A 22,331-nucleotide genomic window follows, 5' to 3' on the forward strand; every position below is an offset into this window, starting at 1 on the left:
GACTTCCATGAAGTGAAGTTAACTCTTTGTGCAATGAAGGTTTTCTTGTTGAGTGGCGGCGGCTATAGGCCCGATCAAAATCTGCTCCTTTCTCTTTTCAGAATTCAACCAGACAGTCCAGGGTTCGGGAAATATGACAGACAAAAGCAGTCAAGATCAGCTGCTGTTTCTCTTTCCAGAGTTCAACCAGCAAAGCCAGGGGGTGGGGCAGCTGGACGACCCCTGCGCCGAAACACCCAGCAAGAAGATGAGGCGGAACCGGTTCAAGTGGGGCCCCGCTTCGCAGCAGATCTTGTACCAGGCCTATGACCGGCAAAAGAATCCCAGCAAGGAGGAAAGGGAGGCCCTGGTTGAGGAGTGCAACAGGTAAACAGAAATTAGGGAAAAAATAAACGGGGCCCACCGTCAGAACACCTAAAACTTAAATCCTGCACAAAAGACAAAAGGCGTCTTCCCCCCTGTCTTGCTTCTAATTAGTTGTTGGCAGAGGGCAAAGCTTGCATTGTTTTTGTTAACCCCCATTGTGTGAGGTGTCTGGCACGTCCTGTGTCAAAGGAAAAAGAACCTGGTATTCTCACCATCTAGCATAAGTCAACAACGGAGAGGAAAGAGAGTAAGGCCTGCAGGAGTTTGAGACTCAACCCTCCACCAAGTTTGGATCCCCTCAAAACCTGTGCCAAATGTGGGGTTTTCACTGCAAAACTTTGGCACAGGTTTGGAGGGGATCCAAAATCCGTGCTGTTCGTAGTTAATGGGGCCTCCACAAGGGTTGTATAATGGTCCCTGGTTTCGTAGGCTGCTGAAAGCAAAATATAATCTGGTCATTCTCATTGGGATTTCCAAGCCGCCCTTCACAAAAATGGCCCCAGGGCAGATTATGATGATATAAAAATACAAAATTGAAATTGATTAAATAAAACAGTTGAGCTCCTATTGTTGAGTTGAGCAACTTTTTCCAGTCCAATGGCAATATTTCATTGAGGGCAACATTTGGTGATGTGCAACCAGTCACTACTGAAGATGTGGGCAGAGCAATGGTATGATCCCTACATTTTACAGTAGGTTATATTTCAGCCATGCAAAAGGCAGAGGTTTATATACCCACACCCTTTGGGGGGGGGGCTAGAAGGCCCCAGAACCATTCATAGGCATGTGTTTATGCATTTTAAAAAGATGTGCTGGAAAGGGTTCATGGTGAATAACAAACCTTTACATCACTATTATGTGCCTGGAGCAGCTTCAGAAATCTGCACAAGTTCCCATGTAGCCTTTTCAAGGTTGATGATGATAAATATGGTGATTTAAGCAAACAAATATTTATTTACTGTATTTTGTAAGATTTATACAACGCTTGACTGCAAAAAAACCCTAAAAGCATTTTGCAAAAAGATAAAACAAGGAAATCAAGAAAAAAAATTACAACCACACTTCAAAACATAAAAAGTTCAATTGCTAAAACAAATGAAACTTCAACCTTCTAAGCATCTGGGTAAACTTGTGTAAACAAGCAAGTTTTTAGCAGGCGCCAGAAAAGAGTCCTGTGAAGATGCCTCCTTGATCACAACAGGCAGGCAAATTTAAATTTGTCTTAAATTAAATACACCAACCTGTTATAGTACTTATTTTATTCAGAGTCTCTCTTTTCTGTAATAACATGCCTTAAAAGGAAGGCCACGTTTTATACAAGCATGTTAATTTCCTCCTGCAGGAAACCTATCAGAACGTCCCACCTTGGAGGCTGATGGATCTGTATGGATTCCTGAGAGCCCTTTGTGAAGTGGAGGCTGGTCTATTTGGGAGAACTGCCCCACCAACCCCAGTCTGCCCTCAGCCAGCCCCCAGCTCGCCTGCCCCCTTACTAACCATCAGGCTTGGGGTTGAGACTGGCTGTCATCTTCTTCCTCTGCAGTCTCAGTGTCGCCCTTGTATAACTCAACAGGGAGGAAGATGGAGACAAAACTAGAATTGGCCCCCCCTCTGCCTGTCCAATGGGCACCAGCCAGCACTGCCTTGGATCATTTTTGCTTAGTTCAGCTGGTGTTCCTGTTGATGTTCAGATTGCTCTGAGGGGTAGAGAAGATGGCCAAGGCGATGCGATTGATAGAACCAAAGTACCCTCTCCTGCTGTACAGGCTCCCATAAGTCCCTATTGAGGGTGGCTAGTGGTCAGGAATGATGGGACTTTTGTTTATTTATGTGGCAAAATTTATATACCCATTGACTGTAAATCAAAATTCTAAGCCACTTATTTATAAACAAGTCAATAAAAGAATAAAGTTGAAAATGTGTGTGTGTCTGTGTGTGTATGTGTGTCTGTAATTCTAAATATAAGTAAAATCAAGAGTTAAGCTAAAAGCAGATTAAAGCACATTTCAGCTTTTACATGCCTGTATAGGTTTCCCTGAACGAAAACGGTTTTTTTAGCAGGTGCCGGAAGGAGTACAGCAAAGGCACTACCTGATGTCAATAGGCAGGGGGTTCCAAAGTGTAGGTGCTGCCACACTAAACTGTTGCAAGTGCTGCATAACATTAGTTCTGAGCTCGTAAGAAATCAGTTCAACAGCTCAACTCATCAGCAGCATCTAGGCAGCTACTGTAACCCCCCATTAAGTCCACATAAGGTTTTCTGAACACCAGTGGAATCTGTCATCCTTAGAAGCCTATCCCATAATAAATTTGTTAAGTCTTTAAGGTGCTCTCACTGCTGGAGGCAGTATTTTTCTGAATGCCAGTTTGCTGGAAACCACAGGAAGGACGGATCCTGTTGTGCTCAGGTCCTGCTTGTGGGCTTCCCATAGGCATTTGGTTGGCCACTGTGAGAACAGGAGATGCTGAACCAGGTGGCCTGATCCAGCAGTGCCAGGATAGCTCTGGTTGCCTACTGAAGGCTTTTATTGCAAGCTTTTCCAATGAGCTCTCTTTATTCTTCTCCTCCTAGGGCAGAATGCCACCAGCGGGGCGTGTCCCCCTCTAAAGCACATGGACTGGGTTCGAATTTGGTGACAGAAGTCCGGGTCTACAACTGGTTTGCGAACCGGAGGAAAGAGGAGGCTTTTCGTCAGAAGCTGGCTATGGATGCTTACAGCACAGGCCAACCTCATAGCATGAACCTTTTGCTCTCTCACAATTCCCCCCATCATGCGCAACCCAGCTCTTCCCCACCAAGCAAAATGCCAGGTAAGGAAATGAGAGAATTATGAGAATTATGTGTTTCCCCAGCAAACACTGTTATAAGCACTTGCGGCGTTTGCTGTTTATAGTACTGTACATTTCAGAGTAAATGACGACTTAACAAAGTGACATAACCAAAAGTAGTTCGCTGCCTGAAAGAAGCTTGCAGTCAAAAACAGACAACGGGGAACTCAGCAATGGAGACTGTTTGTTATACCAGCATTTACGAAATCTCGCAAATGCTGGTCCTGTGTTGCTTGGAATTGCAGGTGAGCAGAGTGCTATTGTATTCGGGTTTTGTTTGCTGTTTGCTGGCCACTGTGAGAACAGAGTGCTATGGCATTTCCACATTTGGAAGACTGTGCACAGTTTGGAAAAGGTTCAGAAAGGGGCAACCAAGATGGGGAACCCCTATGGGGAGAAAGGTTGCAGCATTTGGGCTTTTTTAGTTTAGAGAAGAGGCGAGTCGGAGGCAGCGTGACAGAGGTTTATAAAAAATTTCATGGTATGAGAAAAGTGAATATAGAGAAAAGCTTTCCTTCTCTCAAAACACTAGAACATTGGGCCATCCAATGAAGTTGAATGCTGGACAGACAAAAGAAATACTTATTCACACAGTGCATAGTTAAAACTCTGGGATTTGCTCCAAAAAGAGATGTACTGATAGTCACCAATTTGGATGGTTTTAAAACAGGATTAGACAAGTTGATGGAGGATAAGGCTGCCACCAATGGCTGCTAGCCACCGGGGGGGGGGGGGGGCTGGCTATGCTCTGCCTCCACTGTCAAGAGGCAGTGTCCTTCGGAACAACAGGTTTTTTTTTTTTAACCATTCCTGATGCCATCATGGGCACAAATCATCATGGATGCACAATAAAAAGGGGGACACCCAGAGAGGAACTTTCACTGCCTGTCTCATGCTCTCTCCCATCTGTGTTTATGGCAAGTCCTTGGTCATTTTATAACTTGTTGGGTGGACCAGAGGGTTGTCACAAAAGCGAAGCAGGATAATGGGGAGGGACAGAGAGATGGGGAAGCAGCACATTGGGAGAGTTTGGAAAGGGACAAGACTAGAAGAGAGTGGCGCTTAATTGGGGGAGGGGGGGAGGCTATCTCAAGTGACCGAGTGGTGTAGAGCAAGGAGCATTGTTGGGCAGAACAATCCCCATTGTTCTTGTACCTGTAATCTACACACCAAAGTCAGTGAGCTCAAGAGGCAAACAACAGAAATCAGCTTTCTGACAAGCGTTAGGGTTGTGTTGGGGTCAGTGTGGGGTCACTGGCTCTTTTCTTTTGGGTCTCTGCTGCTGGTTCCTTAAACAATGCTGCATCCTCAATCTCTATCACTCTCTCTCTCCCCCCCCTTTCTAAAGGAATGGGTGGAGGGAGACAACTAATGTAATCCCACCCAGTTGCAGCATGGAAGGCTGCAGAACTGCTATCCAGCATTGCTGGTTGCAAACAGGGAAACTGATAAATGGCACCTTTTGAGTCATCTTTTATGATCGAAGCCCTCAAAATCTTGCATCACGCTTAGGAACAGCAACTGTGCTAGACTGCATCCAGACTTTCTGTTTTCTGGTTGGGATTGAATCACATGCCAGCAAATTCAGGTTATACGATTAAAGCTGATTTGGTACTCTTGCGCAGCACAGCTACTTGCCACTCCCCACACTGGATTTTGTGTGGTAAGGAAAGTTACGGGACCATCCACTTGGAAAGTGTGGGATGATGCCTGCTTCGTGCAACGTTGTCTAACCCCTCCACCCACCAGTCAGAATGAGTTCTCACTAAATACTTAAATAATGTTTTTGTTTAAGAAGGCTTTCCCTGATGGTTGACCCAGTCATTTATAAGATATCAATCATATATCTGCATAAATATTCTCATTTGGTTTTTAGAATTTGTCAGAACGTTACTGTTGTTGTGATATTGTTACGTTTTGGGGTCTGGGTCTGTTTTCATCTTACACAGTGCTTTGATGGCTTTATGCTATGAAGCAATCTTTGAATAAATAACCAGTGTCGGTTGCACAATCCACATAATGCATTCAAAGCACATAGCACCCACCATAAAAAGGAAGCCCGGGACCTGTCATTTGTTAAGGGTGCTGGGAGTTTTAACTCTGGGAGGGGCAGGCTACTGTTCCCAGGATCCTTTGGGGGAAGTCATGTGCTTTAAATGAATGTGACTGTCGTCTGACGTCCTCACAAACTTGGTGCAAATGAATCATCAGAATCAGAGCCGTCTTAAGCATATGTGGCGCCGGAGTGCAAAGATCCGCCCGGTGGGCCCCCCCCCCCGTTAAAAAAAAGAAATTCCCCTGTAAACAGTGCTAATAGAATCCCCTAGCACTGCAGTGGGTTGGACTAGATAACCCTTGGTACCCCTTCCAACTCTACAATTCGGTGATCAGAGTCGGACTTCTATGATTCCACGCTTCCCCTGCGGCTGCTTCAAAGTTAAAAAAAAGAATTAAAGTTGGGAGATCTCATTGCACCTATTCTGGTCTGCTTCCCCGGCTGCCTTCGCCGCCTCCCACTGCGAGAAAGGGGCCACTTCTTCTCCAGGAACCCCCCTCCCCCAGCAGGCGGGGGCGACACGTTTTGTGGCGCGTCCCTTGTCCTTCTCGCCCCCACACGCCTCACCTTCCGGGTTCCCTCGCTCCCTCCCCAGGCCATTTCTGTGGAGGCTTAGGATCGCTCTCCTCCCGAGGAGGCTTGGGAGGGAAGCTGTGTGCCCGCCAGCCTTCTGGTTGGTGGGGCGCAGCTTCCATCCTGAGCCTTTGCAGGGATCATTCTCCTCCTGCAGAAGCTTGGGAGGCAAGCTGCACGCCCACCAGCCATATGTTTGATGGGGTGCAGATGGTGGGTGTGCAGGGAAAGGGGAGGCCGCCGCAAAGCCACGCAGCTCCCCCATTCGCTGGGGCGCCCCGAGAGGCTGGCGCCCTGGCGCAACGAACCACTAAGCCGTATGGGAAAGACACTCTGATCAGAATAAGCACTCAATAAACAGGGTGTCTGGGAGCAACCTGAGTTCAGTATAACACTGGCTGTGTCAATCAGGCCCACCTTTGGACTGGACCCCTTGTTCTTCTCATCAGACTACAATTTCCAGGATGTTTCGGTGGGGGGCCCATTATATTATTAGTATTAGTATTAGTATATTTTATGAAATTTGTATACCCATCCTTTACCCATAGGTCTCAGGGTGGTTCACAGCATGTTATTAATTGCAGCATAAAATTTTCTGGCTAAAATTAAAAGCCTTGGAAGAACGTCAGAAGAATCATTGTCTACAGATTTCCTGAATTCCAGGCCAAAATCTCTTCCAAGCCCTTTCTGGAATTGAACCTAGGATACACCAGAGCCAGTGTGTGTTCATATCACTGAGCTACGGCCCTTTCTCTGATTCACGTGTCATCGTTTAAGCTACATCTAATCTTAAATGTATAGGAAGATTTTAGCAGGTTGAGTCAGTCTGGTTTTTATTGGCTAAGGTCCTCCCTGCCCTACCCACCGGATTGAAATCCCACCCATGATTGGGATAGTGAGACCAATTTACCCTCCGGCCTTCTGAAAATGAATAAAGGGTGTTTATGTAACACCCCTTTCCTCATGCCAAAGACCACTGACTGATCAGGGCACAGCCCCACACTGTACATTTAAAGCACTCCTATAACACTTAAGCCATCATGGCTCCCCCCTCCCCAAAGGATCTTGGGAACTGTAGCTTGCTAAGGATTCTGGGAGTTGCAGCTCCGTCTCCTACCAACTTGCATTGCAGCACCCTTAACAAACTGGGATTCATTTGTCATGACGGTTAAAAGTGGTATAAATGTGCTTTAAATGCATGGCGTGGATGTGGCTTGAGTCCACCCCACTGGCTGTATTTATTTCACCCATTTTACTTAGTCATTTCACAGCCTATTCTTTAGCAACTGAAATGCCAGGATAGCATTAGTTAAAGTTACGTTAGGGCTGGGGCAGGGACAGATATGATTTTTCTGATAATGTGCTAGCACAGATCAAAATATACCTCCACATATACTGCGTGCGGCATGTGCCTTTGGTGTTCCTGAACATGCATTTGTTGTTGTTGTTGTTGTTGCCGTCATTTATTCATTTGTATACCACTTACATACCAAAAAATGGCCGTAAAATCCATAATTAAAATACTCAATAACAAATCCTTTTAGGGCATCAAAACATCCTTAATTGGAATATGCAATAATGCAAAAACAATTGAAAAGCACAGCAATTAAAACACTTAAAAACCAGTTAAAACAATGGAACAAGAAGTTCAGTTCAGGGGAAGGCTTGCCTAGACAGGGGTGTGCCTTCAGAATGCCAGCCCTCATGGCGGCTCCTGAATTTGGGCAGTGATGGCATTCCACAACCCTGGTGCCACCAATGTAGCAGCTCGCCTCCATGATGCCACACGCTGGTAATAATCAGGCTGTGGCAAAACTGTATGGATCCCATTAACTGATTGCAGCATGTGTTAGAGGGGAACCACAAAACCACTCCTTGCCACCAAGATTGAATGGGGGGGGGCCCTGAACCTTAGAATTATAGAGTTTGAAGTCGTCTAGTCCAACCCAATTGGAAGTTTACAATTATGATTATTGTTGTTATTAATTACCCACCTTTGACCTGCTAGCAGGAAAGGTGGGCTGGAAAATACAAATACAGTGGTACCATGGTTCTCAAACTTAATCCGTTCCAGAAGTCGGTTCCAAAACCAAAGCGTTCTAAAACTAAGGCGCGCTTTCCCATAGAAAGCAATGCAAAATGGATTAATCAATTCTAGACTTTTAAAAACAGCCCCTAAAACAGCAATTTAACATGAATTTTTACTATCTAACGAGACCATTGATCCATAAAATGAAAGCAATAAACAATGTACTGCAGTCACGCAATCAATCAATCAGTAGCTGAACTGGGTGCCACACAGTCACAAAAACAAAACAAAAAAGTGACAAAAACGCAAAATAAATAGACAGACCTCAGCGTAACACTCAAAACGGAACATGTTTGGCTTCCAAAAAAGTTCGCAAACCGGAACACTTACTTTGCAGTGTTTGGGTTCCAAGTTGTTTGAGTACCAAGGCGTTTGAGAACCAAGGTACCACTGTATAACAAAAATACAAATAATCATGGGGACTTTAGTTGAAGGGTGCTGGGAGCAGTAGCTCTTTGAAGGGTGAACTATAGTTCACAGGGATAGTTTAAGGTATGGTGTGTATGTAGCCGTGTTCCTCTGACTGTCCCGGGTAGCAAATGCAACAAGCCAAATCTGGATGTGCTTTGAAGCAGCTGCCTAAACCGGCTCCACTCTCTTCCCCACTGACCACGATGTGACCCTAGTGGTGGAATGTCCCACACAATACCCTTGTGACAGAGAGAGGAGCTTGCTCTCTTCTGTCAGGGCCTGATTGCTTACAAGATGCACTACCAGCACACTGTCAGCAAAATCAGCTGTTTTCAGTGTTTTCCCCGCCTGCTTTTACAATAATACGCCAGCATGGAGTTGGGGGGGGGGGTGTTACCATGGCTTTGTTTCCAGCCTCCCCCGAGCCCCCCCACAACTCCTCCCGGTTATGCATGCTTAATTGACAATTAAAGTTGGGGCTTTGAACCAGCGTGGGTGCCTTTGATGTGTCCTCCGCATCCCTCCAGCATCGGTTGAGTTAGCCGATGACTTTCTTTTGTTTTTCCTCTTATTACGGGGCCACTGAGATGGTTCAACCAGTGTCCAGTTTATTCCGAGAGGGTGGAAAGGCTCTTAAATGTGGTCCTTTTAACCCATCCTCCCTATATCCCTTCCTTTAAACAAACAATAAAATAAATAGCATTGTACTTTGGATCAGCAAGGTTTGCCGTTACAGAGGGCACAGACTTCAGTCCGAAAGCAGGTGCTCTACTGCTTACCTACAGTGCATCCCAGGAACACAGGAAGCTGCAATATACTTCACAGGTCCATTTAGTTCAGTATTGTCTTGCACTGACTGGCAGCAGCTCTCCAGGTCTTTCCCCTCACCTATTATATGTTCTTTTTAAACTCTGCATGCCTGGGACCTTCTGCATGCAAAACAGGAGCTCTACCACTAAGCGGCAACCCTTCTTTCCCCTTTCCTGGAAATATCTACTTAGTTAAAACCCCTCATTTCCACAAGTTTGCAATGGGTTCCAGGAACTGTAGCTCTGTGGAAGGTAAACTGCAGTACCCAGGATTCTTTGGGTGAAGTCTTGTACTTTAAATGTAAACAAACATCTGAAATATCTGAAAGACCATCTCCTTCTTTACAAACCTTCTTGGGTGTTAAGACTGGCACAGGGGAGGTCCTCTTGGAACTTAATGCTGTTCTTGTGAGTTTGCAAGTTTGCCACAGAGAGAGCATCGTGAGAAGGTGCTGTCTGTGGCAGCCCCTGAGCTCTGAAATTCTCTCCCCACGGAGATGTCCCTGGCTCCTTCATTGCACAGCTTTCATCATCTGCTGAAGATGCATCTCTTTGCTCTGGCCTTGGACACCTGGTAGATATAGATTAACCCATATATTTAGGGCCCATCCTATTCTTCTGATTGTAAATTGTTTCAACTAATTTTTATCCTTTGTTCTTATATTGTATCCCACCCTGGGACTTATGGTGAAGGGTGAGCAAGAAAATAAAAAAATGATGATGATGATGATGATGATGATGATGATGAACAGGGAGAAACCTTTATCCATTCCTGCTACCTCTCTTCAATTGGCCAGATATTGAACCACGGGCTTTCTGCATGTGGACATGTACTCTCTTGCCGAGCTGTGACCCCTCTCTCCATTAGTGGTGTGTGGTCTGTACTAATTGATTGATGGAATCTGCGCCTGTAAAATATGTCCACTTTCTAGGTTGGCTTTGAAAGGAGATTAGACAAATCAAACCAGAGGACAAGTCTTATCAATGGCTCCCAATCATCTTGGCTATATGCTTCTCCCAGGTTCAGGCCTCTCAGTTGCAGAGCACCTGCTTTGCATGCAGAAGGTCCCAGGTTCAATCCCTGGTATCTCCAGGCAGCGCTAGCAAATACGTCCTCCCTGAAATCCTGGAGAGCTGCTGCCTGTCAGTGTAGACAATACTAAACGAGGTGGACCAATGGTGTGACTTGGTATAAGGCAGCTTCCTATGTTCCCATGTCTAGAGGGAAGGGCCATAGCTCAGTGGTAAGGAACCTGCTTTGCATGCAGAAGGTCCTAGGTTCAAAACCCAGCATCTCCACGTAGTTGGTGATGGGAAAGACCCCCTTTTTTTTGCCCTAGCCTCTGCAGAGCTGCTGCCAGTCAGAATAGACAATAGTAAGCTAGGTAGGCAAATAGTCTGACCTGGTACAGTATAAGGAATCTTCTTATGTACCAGTGGCTGAGAATCACAAATTGGGGAGAGCGTTCTTGCTGTTACTTCTTGCTTGTGGGCTTCCCTAAGACATCTGGATGGTCCGTGTGTGACAGAGGGTGGTGGGCTAGACAGACTCTTGGTCCAATCTAGCAGGGCTCTTCTGTGTTTACTCTAGAATGTACCCCAGAATCCTTTGCCACACATTGGAGATCCTTCCACGGTCCTGCACATCAGGCTTCCCTAAGCAGCTGATGTGCAAAGGATCCCTTCTGAAAGAAAAAGAGCTGAAACCTACAGCCGTAAAGCTCTTTGTTGGAGGTTTAATATCCCTGCTTTAATTTACTCACCTGCACAATGCAAGGGGCAGGGGAGAGATGGAATTTGCAACTCCCCATGGCCAGCTGGTTTTTTTTGCTGACCCCACTGATGACTCTCCATGCTGGGATTTGAACTGTCCTTGCACTGTTTCTGTAGGGTTGTCTGGAGCACTAAATTCCTTAACTGCTTAATAGCATGCCTCAAATCGTCTGCAACCCTCTTGCGTCCCAAGCCACTCTAGCCAGTACTGAATAATGTGCAACAGTTGTATGCAATTAAGCTTCAAATTCTGAAGGGATGAGGAGAGGGGTATAGCATAAATTATACATTTTTTTGTGCAACTTTCTTTAAACCTTCTTAAGAGGATGGCAAAAGGGGAGGTTTTTTTTTAAATGCTGATGACAATTTTTATTGTGTGCTTGCACAACAACCCTGTGCTGTAGTTCACTATAACTCCCATTTTACAGATGAGGGACTGAGGATCCAGACATAGGTTGCTTCCAAGCCACATGCTTACTGAGCACTCATCCTGATTTGTTTGTGGGGAGGTTAGACAACACTGGCTGTTTATTAAGCATTCGTTCTGATTTGTGCGCAGGAAGGTTAAACAGCGTTGCATGAAGCAATTGTCATTCCATAGTTTTCCAGGACATCTTCTTCTCATCACTTTCCTTATCGCAAAAAGTCCCCATTGTCTTTGTATTTTTTCTTTCTTTTTGGAAGCAGGCTTGTTGCTCAAGAGCTCCAAATGAACTTTCATAACACAATCCTGAATTTGCCAAGATGGGGTTAAATCCCACTTGAAAACAGTGACAGTCTGCCCCATAGATACTTCCCTAGTGCAGGTTCAGCCCAATATACTTTGCTGCCTGAAGTGTTAACCTCCTTTCATGTGCATTTCCCCATAACTTTCTGTATTGCAATAATCATCATCATCATCATCATCATAATCTTTTCGGCAAGTGGGTTTGTCGCTCAGGATTCTGCAACCTGAATTTGCCAGTAGGCAGTAAAAATTTACCTGAAAATAGTTACAGTCTGGGAAGTGCCCTCTATAAAATCAGACATTTGAGGGTAGGAAAGTAACAGGGTGGGAATAAATGACTGCATAACCACCCTGCAAGCAAATAAGGACAAATGCTCATTTTTGTATAATCTTCCTGCAAACAAATCTGAACATATGGTCAATGAAGACTGGGCATTGTTTAACCTCTGCATAAGCCTTGTGCTAGCAAATCAAGATGAAATGCTCAGTGGTACTCGGGACTTAATTTGGGCCAGGATTGAGCCTGGGCATCTGTTTTCAAATAGCCAGTCTTTACCCTTAAATGTGTGAATTAAAGAAATTAATTAATTACATTTCCTGTGAGTATATTTCACTCACCGTGGGGTAGCTAAAGAGAGTTCAGTCACACCAGAGATGAACTGTAACGTATCCAGGGTAGTGTTTTGGAATGGATGTGGCCTCCATTCTGACATCTCTCTCTCTATAAACCAACTCATCAAAAGTCAATCAAATCAGAGATATCAGCACAACTCATGCTAACGTATTCTTCAAGTAAAGAAGTGCCTTCTTCTTTAATTATACCCCTGTTTCTACGTGTCGTTAAGATTTTCAGTCCATTGGAATAAAGTTGTAGGGGTTAGTTTTCTGGGGGAAGGGGAGCACTTAAAGAGCTTCTCGGTGATTTATTCCCCATTCCTCTGCTAGGAGGAGCAACAGAATGCTGCATTTGAATGCCAAAGGGGGACGGCCCATCCAAGCCCCATATTTTACGCTTTCTTGCTCATTATTGTGTTGTATCAGCTCAACACGTTGTTTAGGAACCTTTTCTGGTTTTATTGGGGATAATTAGAGTTTTATGGCACCAGCCAAATAGGCAAAGGAGGACAGTCACAATAAACTGGTTTATAATGGACATAAACGATTCGCCCTACAGCCGCAGGAGAGTAACGCTTTCAAGCACCTTTTGAGTGGCAGTCTCTTGTAGCTTTTGCTGGCTCTCTCAATAGAATCCGTGGGCTCTTGTAGATGAAATGGTACAAAGGCAGAAATGTTTGGTTGATCAGCCTTTTGGGGGTGGGGGTGGAAAGAGCTCCCCCCCCCCCGCAAGTCAGAAGACTTAGGGGTTATCCACACTTCCTCTTTCCCTGTTGCTTTCCCCAGGGAGAAACCATTCTTAGTGTTCAGTCAGAGGAAAAAGGCACGCCGGCTTTCAGTGGATTACTGTTTGTTCTGATTTAGAACCACTTGGCCCATGCCTTCAGAATTGTAGACAAGCCCTTTGTGACTTGGAGACTTTGTGGGTGTAGGGGTAGGTTTTCTTCCTCTGCTATGTGTGGCTTATGAACTAAAAAGTCACACCAACCCCAAACATTTAAATCCCTATTACACCACTTGAACCGCCATGGTTCCCCTAAAGTATCCTGGGGACTGTAATTTGCTAAAGGTGCTGGGAATTCTAGCTCCGAGAGGGGTCCCCTAAAAAAAAAAAAACCCTCAGCACCCATAACAGACTACAGCCCCTAGGTTTCTTTAAGGTATGGTTTGGCAAAGTTTTTGTGGCTTGGGCCGGTTCACGGTCCCGCAGACACCGCAGTGGGCCGGAGTGCACAAACGCTATTTCCAGCGCTCCTTCCAGCGCGGAGGAGGTGTGCGCAGCTTCCCATTGGCTACAGGAACTTCCTCCAGCCAATGGGAAGCCAGCCAGCGTCACGGTAGGCGGTCCCCACTCTGCTCCGTGCCAGTTTAGTGCAGCGCATGGGAGCCGACCGAGCAGGCAGCGGGGGTCCCCGAGTGGGCGGCAGGGGTCCATGGGCCGGTTAAACAACCCCCACGGGCCACTTGTGGCCCATGGGCCTTAGGTTGCCGACCCCTGCTTTAGGGGAAGCCATGAAAGTTCAAAGCTTAATATCATAGTGCTTTCAATGCATGGTGAATATAACCAAAATAAAACATCCAGTTTTAGGAGGGGAAAGTATTAAAAATAAAACTGCTGGTAATGACATGCCTTTATATTATAAATAAATGGCATGTCATGATCTGGAATACTTGAATATGGTTAGAAGCAGAGGAACCTGCCTTATACTGTGTTGGACCGTAATCCATCTAGCTCAGTATTGTCTGCACTGACTGGCAGCAGTTCTCCCAAGGCCAGGGACATTCCTAGTCTTGCTTGGAGATGCCATTGGGGAGTGAACCTGGGACCTTCTGCATGCAAAACAGATGCTCTCTACCACTGAGCTACTGTCACTCTATTCCAATTGCCCTGTCTCATAATGATGATGATGATGATAATAATAATAATAATAAATTTATTAAATTAATATACAGCGCTTCACCCGAAGATTACAGGGCAGTTCACAACATAAAAAACCCGAAATGAAAACACACACGATATGATCAAAAACAAGAACAAACCCATAACCCTCACTCCCACAAACACATTTAAAAGGACATAGAATGAGCCCAAGGCCTGGTTAAAGAGAATGTTTTCACCTGGCACCTAAAGATATGTAATGAAAGCACCAGGCAAGCTGAAGAAGTTGGAAAGGGGCAGAAAAAGGCAATAAAACCTGTGTATGTCGAATACCCCCCCCCCAAGAGGAAAAGACAGTGCACCTGAGGCTTTCTTGTTTGTGGGTAGGGGGGAACGGTTAAGGTGAGGTTTTATGAAATTATGCATGGCATGGAGAGCGAACCTTTCCCTCCCTCTCCCATAATACTAGAATTCAAGGTCATCCAAGTTAAATTTATGGGCAATGGATCCAGAACAGACAAAGGGCCTCTCCAGACGGGTGTTTTATTGCGGGTCTATTCTGCAGCATGTTGTTGACCCAGAAATAGTGCATTAGCGGTTGATTTATTCTACTTTATTTTGTGGTGCTTCTCTATGAGCGCTGTCTCAAGGGGCTATATTGTGGGGGAAATAAACCAGGACATGGTGGCATAAAAACGGTTGGGGATTCCATCAGGAAGTTACGGGATACGAACCACTGAAAATGAAGGCAGTGTGACTGCCCCAAAACTTTTGCAGGTACATACAGTGTTGGAAGTGGGATTGTGTGTGGCTGCCCAGATACTATCGTGAGCCCAATCGCCATGAATGTTCGATAAAAAGGACGTCTGGAGGAACCCGAAAGGAAATATTCCCACCCACTCACCCACAATGTGCAATTTGAGATGGAATTTGCTTTGGACAGTTTCGCCAAACAAGCCCATGTAGTTAGGGAACCGATATTTTCTCTGCTTGGGCAGGAAAACACGAAGCAGCCAATAAAGGCATTTGATGGGCTCTGCAACCTAGTGTCGGAAACAATAGTTCAGGTCCCATAAACAAGACTTTTATATTCCGTCTGCTCCTCTACTAAAGCCATCTTTATGAAGCAAGGCGCAGTCACGCAGAGGTGGTTTTTTCTATCAGGCTTTGCTCCTGAGAGCTAATGGCAGAGTGAGCTCCGGGAAGAATGAAACCTCTCCATGCCACAAGAGCCTCACGCTGTGGCAAGGGAAGAGGGCGGACAATGGGCCGGGCTTTTCAATGCCTGTCTCGCCCAGGTTTTCCATAAACCGCAGACAATATCCTTTGCACAATATATTATCCCAAGACATTCAGAAGCCAGGGAATCTTTACCTTCCAGGCGTGCTGCTGAGGATTCTGAATATTTATTCATTTATTCCAAGCCAGGGATATCATGTTGGTTGCTGCCATTTCATTTCCAGGGCCAATTCAAAGTGTTAGCATTTAAAGCCCTGAATGACTTGAGCCTCAAATATATCTGAGAAACCACCTCCTTCCCTATAGACCATCTCAGGTGTTAAGATCACCAGAGGGGGGTCCTCTTGATAGTTCCTTCACCATCAGGTTTTTTTTTTTTTGCGGGGGGGGGGGGTCTGCCCAGGAGAGGGCATTATTTGTGGCAGCCCCTGAATTGTGGAGAATTCCCTCCCCACAAAGATGCACCCAGCACCTTCACTGTGTAGTCTTAGTTTGTTGAAGGTACAACACTTTGACCTGGACTTTGACTCCACACACACATACAGAGAGAAGGCAGGCAAGGGAGTTCAGGAGTAGGACTGGGCAATATATTGATATATTGTCCAAAACCGGTTTGAAGTCCATATTGTGATATCCGTTTCATAATTTTTGACCTGGCAGTATATTGCAAATCATGATGTGTATGTGGGCTGGGCGGTGTATCGTCCAAAACCGGTTTTGAAGTCCATATAATTATATTGGTTTCATAATTTTTGACCTGGCAATATGTCATAAATCATGATGTGTGTGTGTTTTATGCAAAAATCACAATGGGGGGAAGCCAGCCAATGCCTCTACCTACCTCCACCCTTATTTCAGACATCGTGATATATCAGTATATCACAATGTTTGGCTGGTGATATATCACAATGTTGAAAGCCAGGTATCGGCCAGCCCTAATTAGGAGCCTTCCTATTGTCTTCCTTGTAATCGTAATGATGGTTATTCCATCATTAACTGTTGTAATATTGTACTGTTAAATTGTCGCAGCCCACCCTAGGACCACCTGGTCCCAAACAAGCTTCTTAAGTAGAGATCTTCCCCAGTCTGCATCTTTATTGGAATTGTTTTTCAGTGTCTTAACTGTTTTATCATTTGTGAGTTTGGGTTCATCCACACAGCCCCGAATGGGAACAAATGTCATTGGGTTTTCTCCAGATTGACATTTGCTCTGATTTAGCTCCTAAAGAGCGGGTTTTCCAGGGGAAAGCAGCAAGTCAAAGGCTTAACCCAGGCATCGCCAAACTTGGCCCTCCAGCTGTTTTGGGACTACAATTCCCATCATCTCTGACCACTGGTCCTGTTAGCTAGGGATGATGGGAGTTGTAGTCCCAAAACAGCTGGAGTGCCAAGTTTGGCCATGCCTGGCTTAACCACTTGAGACTCATGCCTAGAAAGCACGAGACATTGGGAAACTGCTCAGCCCAGTCTTTTCTAGGCATGGGACGAGTGGAAGTGTGGATGAGCTCATTTGGGAGGAAGTGTGGGATATAAACTATTATTAATGATAATAGCAATAGGCAGGTAAGAGATGTTGTTGTTTGTTTCCTTGTTTTGGTATGTTATGCTGCTGTCCCACCAAAGCACATCCCCAAAAACGACTTGCCAACCAATTAAAAACACACATGACGATACAAATTCATTCAGTTTTGCCATACACTGCTACTGCATTTTCATAGAATCCTAGAAATGTAGAGTTGGAAGGGAACATGAGGGTCATCTAGTCCAGCCCCATATGCCTCCCAAGAGCAAGGTTGCTGAACTACATAGGCCTTTGGTCTGACCTAGCAGGGCTCTCCTGATGTTCTTGCCATCTCCGCAGGCGGGGTCAGCCCGAAGCATTTCTCTCCCTGAGGTGAAATACAAGATGGCACCATTGCAGAAGCTGGGTGGACTGGGAGTTGAACCTCGTTTCAGCCCTAGTTCCAGGCAATGGGAGAGTGTTCCCTACCACTTCTTAGGGGAGCAGGCTAGTTATGGCGGTGCAGGGACAGACCACATGGCGTTCACACACTCAGCCCTGTTCTCCAGCAGAAAGGTACAGCCAGGAGGTTGCCAATGCCGTCTCCTAGCTTCTTCTGCCTGAAGCAGTTCTCCTCACTGCCTAATGATAGGGCAGTACCAGAGAACGTGATCAGAAAAAGCATGTTTGTACTTGGTTTCTCCAGTGCTTCAAAATAAACCCATTCTGCCAGAAGACCCTGTATAAACTGTAACTATAAATTTTAGGATTTGGGGGCCCAAAAAGTGTGTGGGGGGGGGAAGGGTAGGGAAGTGGAAGAGAATCAGCACAAGAATCTTCAGAACTCCAAAAATGCTTGGCATTATTTACTTGTATTGTTTATTAATGCAATAAAATATGTAGATTGTTCCATAAAGCTTTAATTATCTCTTTAACCAGATTTTTCACCTTGGAGTTAACATTCCTAAGCAGAAACAGATTCTCCTTTTAAAATTGCAAAAATCCACGTGGATTGTCGGGGGGGGGGGGAGGTAATGAATTGAATCGGTGTTATTTACGTTTCAATTAAGAAAAAACAAACCCCGTCTCTCAAATTCAGCTCTCTTTGTTCTAATTATCTTCCCTCCCATTGTTCAAACAATGTTTCAGACTTTCTGATCTGGCCCGAGCCTGGGCACCCTTTGCGTGAGGTTAGGAATACAGTTGAAGAATGCGGGTGTACAGCGCTTCAGGTTGAGCAATGTTTACCCTGTTCATGTCTGGGGCGTCCACTTGCGCTGGCAAAGGTCCATTTGTCAAAAAAGCATTCTTCCATTATCAGGGATGGGGAAAATAGAGGGTGCCAAAGACATATCGAGAAAAAGGCCTCTCAAAACACTTTTCGCATCTGTGGCATGGGGTCTATATGAGTCACAACATCCACACACCATACATTTGAAGCAAATGCCTTCCGCCAAATAATTCTGGGAACCATAGCTTGCCTCTCACGGTTCCCAGCGCCCTCAGCAAACTACAGTTCCCAGGATTATTTGTGGGCAGAGAATATGTGCTTTAAATATATTGGGGGGGGGTATATATATTCTGGGTTGAGGTGAACTAAATGGATTTGCATGGCTTGACTGAGTCAGTGTATATATCCAGATAGCAGATACATCCACGTGGTCTTCTCTGCAAAATTACATCAAATATCCAACTAATTCAAAATCCTGTTTCCTGCATTGGTCAACTGGCTGCTGGGCTTCATTGGAGTAATCTGTTGGCTCAGGAGTCAACAGCCCTCTAGATGATGCTGGACCACAACTCGCATCATCTCCAGCCTGCATGGTCAATGGTCTGTGATGATGGGTGGGGTGTTCCAATAACCCCTGGAAGGCACCATGTTGGCTATCCAGAACTAGAGAGCAGGGCAGTGGTGGGGCTGAGTGTGAGTCTCATCTGGAGTGCAAGTCTTGGGAAGGGACCTTGGGCTGGTCATGTTTCGCATGCAGAAGTTCCCAGGTTGAAGCCCTGGTGGCCTCGCCAGTTAAAAGAATAAGCTGGTAGGTAATGAGAAAGACTTGCATGAGAGCTGTTGCTGCCGGTCAGAGTCAACAATACTGAGCTAGATGGACAAATGGCTCTTCCAGACGGAACTTTCATCGTGGGATCGGGTGCTGCTTACACCACAAGCTTTTTGCAGCATGCACACCCACGTTGGTGTTTGCATTTATTCCGTGCTTCCCCCCCCCCCCAGAAAAATAGGGGCCGGTACTCACCATGAAGTTGTTACAGTAAGTTACAAAAAAGAAAGAGAGAGAGAGAGAGAGGTGTCAGTACTGCGTACCTTTGAGTACCCACTGAAAAAAAAGTATTAATTTCATATATTCCCTTTTCTTAGAAAGGGGTTCAAGGTGATGTACATGGCTCTCCTCCCATTTCATCTTCACAACAACCCTGTGAGGCAGCTTAGGCTGAGATAAGCAGGCTCTTCTTAATTTTTTAATGCTGGGATTTGAACCCAAGACCTTCTGCAGGCAAAGCATGGGTTCTGCCACTGATTCCTCCTTTACCAGGTCCACTGTGGTCACTTCAGCTGCCCAGGTGCTGCCCGGGCTTTATCTCCTTCAGCAGCTCGCCTTCCAACAATGCTTTTGGTTTGTGGCGCATGACGGTGCATAACAAATTACTTCTTGAGCCCCAGGACTGATAAAAGGGATTTTGTTTCCCAGCTGGCTTCCTCAGTTAATTATTTCTGATCTGCTCCGTGTGCTGCATCCAGTGTATCCCATGGCTGAAGGTTCTGAACATTATATATATATATATAAAAACTTAAACACCTACCGTGAATCATTTCGTACCTTCCAACTGCTCCTTGTTTAACAAGATGAGCTGTCTATTTTTCTCACAGTTGCTGGTGTGTACTGTTGGACACACATCTGGTATATGGGAAGGATGTTTGGAAACCAAGGCCACATTGGACATTCGGGTTCCAAAGAACGTTCGCAAACCGGAACACTCACTTCCTGGTCTGCGGCATTTGGTAGCCAAAACGTTCAACTCGCAAGGTGTTCGACTTCCGAGATATGACTATATAGGGAAGGACCACAGCTCAGTGGCAGAGCATCTGCTTGGCATGCAGAAGGTCCCAGGTTCACCCCCTGGCATCTCCAGGTAAGGCTGGGAGAGACCCATACCTGAAACCCTGGAGAGCCTCTGCCAGTCAGTGTAGGAACTTACCAGCTTGGATTTAGGACATCTCAATGACTGCCTGATCCCTTATATCCCTGCCCAGTCACTTGACTAGAGGGGGGGAGTCTCTGTTGGTGGTCCTCCATGCATTCAGTGTTGTGGGCCCAGGCCTGTGCAACTCCCTCTGACTTGAGATGAGAAAGAAGCCCTCCTTGCTGACCTTCACGTGAATGACAAAAGGAGTGTTCACACATTTTATCCAACAAGTGTACAACCCGCATGCCTGTGTGATACAGATAGTGGAGCTGTACAATAATTTGCATGTCCTTTTAAACCAGTGTACAGTCATTGCATGCGTGTACACAACAGGTGAGCTGTACAAGTGAACAAACATACACTTTCACACCAAAACTTGTACTTGTGCAGAGGCAGCCTATGCCTGCGTCCTGTCAAATGTGTGAACAGCTCTTTTGTGGACACAAAATGGCCGAGCTGCACACTTGTATAGTTATTAACATGTCACGTTCAACACGCACACAGACTCTGTGTACACAAAATCTCAGCTGTAGAAAGCAACACACCTGCACGTTTTCACCCACACACTTGCACAGCTTGTATCTGATTCCAGGAGGCATTTTAAGGTAGCATCCAGGTTTCTGTGTGGGTTTTATGGTGATCTCTTAAGTTGTTTTATTTCCCCATATGGCTTTTTTATTATCAAATGTACACCGCTTAGAAAGTGCTAATGGTGAAGCAGGATATAAATGCCTTTAAAACAAATAAATAACATGCCTGAAACTATTTGAATTATCTTCTCCCCAGGAGTCCGCTACAGCCAACCTGGGAGCAACGAAGTCACTTCCTCCTCCGCCATTAGTCACCACGGCAACAGCTCCATGGTGACCACTAGCCAGGCTGCCCTACAGCAAGTGTCTCCAGCCGGTTTGGACCCAGGCCACAGCCACAGCCTGCTCCCACCGGACAGCAAAATGGTGAGCACACCTGCCCTATTGTAGCTCAGGGACTGATAAGATAAGATGGCCTAGCAAGCAAAACAAACAAAACTTTCTCTTTTTCATTTTATTTTTTTTGAAAACTCTGGGGGTTTGTGTGTGCATGTGGGTTTTTTTTTTTTTTGCACAAGACCTGTATTAAAACAATGAGGCATTTGTAGGGACGGGAAGGGGGAAAGCCTGAGTACACTGAGGAAAAAGTCATCATGCTGACCTTACCTTTTCCCTGGCAACAGGTAGTGACACAAGCTTTGAAACCCGCCAATAAATGTGACACAGAGCCGTTCTCAGGGTATTGATTGAATGCCTGCTAAATTGGAACTGTGGGGTGGATCGTTGTTTGCTCTTTGCTGTTGATGACATTCCATTTGATTAAAACACACACACACACAACCCACCCTCAATCATTCCAACGCCACTGAAGTCATTTAGCAAACTCCCAGGATCCCTTTCTCTTTTAACCCCTATGACTATCTACATTCAGGCCAACAGATGTTAGCAAAAGTAATAGTGTCCTGGTTCGTATGTAACAGTAAACTATGGTTTATTAAACAATGGCATAGTGTTATGCGTGAACCCAGCAAAGCAGCTTAACTATGGCTTGCTAACTATGGTTAAAGATGGATAGCTAAGGTTTGCAGCTGGTTTATTAGCCTTAGTTAACATTAACCATGGCTTAACATTACAAGCAAATCTCTTAATTATGGTTAAGGAACCGTCACTGCAAGTGAAGAGCGGTAAAAAAATTCAAGCCACTCTCAAAGCTCGGCTGCTGTTGCTAATGCTTCTAACAAATCTGTGGCATAAAAAACCCCCCATGGTTTAAGTGATTGTCTGCCAGATGCTTCAACTCTATGGCTCATTAACTATGGTTATCATTAGGCATGGTTTAGTGTTACTTGTGAACCAGGCCACTGTTTTTTTCCAATAGAGATGGCAGGGCGGGCTCTCTGTCTCAAGAAGACATTATATAAAAAGAGAGGCAGACCTCTTGGCCATTGGCTGATCCCAACTTTGTCCCTCCTTGATAAATGAAAGGCACCTGTTGGTCTTTCTCCCTCTGCCATGTTTCAGGTGGACTCTGCCTTTTTTGGGAAGGGTGTGTGTGTGTGTGATTATTTTCAAAAGCAAGAGTTTGCATACATATTTAACCATCCGTTCACGACGTAATTAGAACCTGAAAGTGTTTTCTTAAAAGAAATCCTGCAAAACTAACCTGAGATTGGGGGAATGGGTCATTACCTAGTGATGTCATGGGCACTGGCCAATCAGTGTGTGTATAG

The 22,331-nt window shown here is 45.4% G+C and overlaps 1 protein-coding gene across 3 annotated transcripts in view; it reads left to right on the forward strand.

Moving 5' to 3' along the window:
* Positions 1 to 22,331, forward strand: part of HNF1B (HNF1 homeobox B) — a 55,248-nt gene that overhangs the window by 21,973 nt on the left and 10,944 nt on the right. For 2 of the 3 annotated variants that reach the window (XM_033171695.1, XM_033171694.1), the window contains exons 3-5: positions 102 to 366; positions 2,939 to 3,177; positions 20,858 to 21,027. In XM_033171695.1, the coding sequence (XP_033027586.1) occupies positions 102 to 366; positions 2,939 to 3,177; positions 20,858 to 21,027 (674 nt within the window). The remainder of the gene's footprint in view (positions 1 to 101; positions 367 to 2,938; positions 3,178 to 20,857; positions 21,028 to 22,331) is intronic. The other variant, XM_033171696.1, reaches the window with a different exon arrangement.

Source organism: Lacerta agilis, chromosome 15, assembly GCF_009819535.1.
Source record: "Lacerta agilis isolate rLacAgi1 chromosome 15, rLacAgi1.pri, whole genome shotgun sequence".
NCBI lineage: Eukaryota > Metazoa > Chordata > Lepidosauria > Squamata > Lacertidae > Lacerta > Lacerta agilis.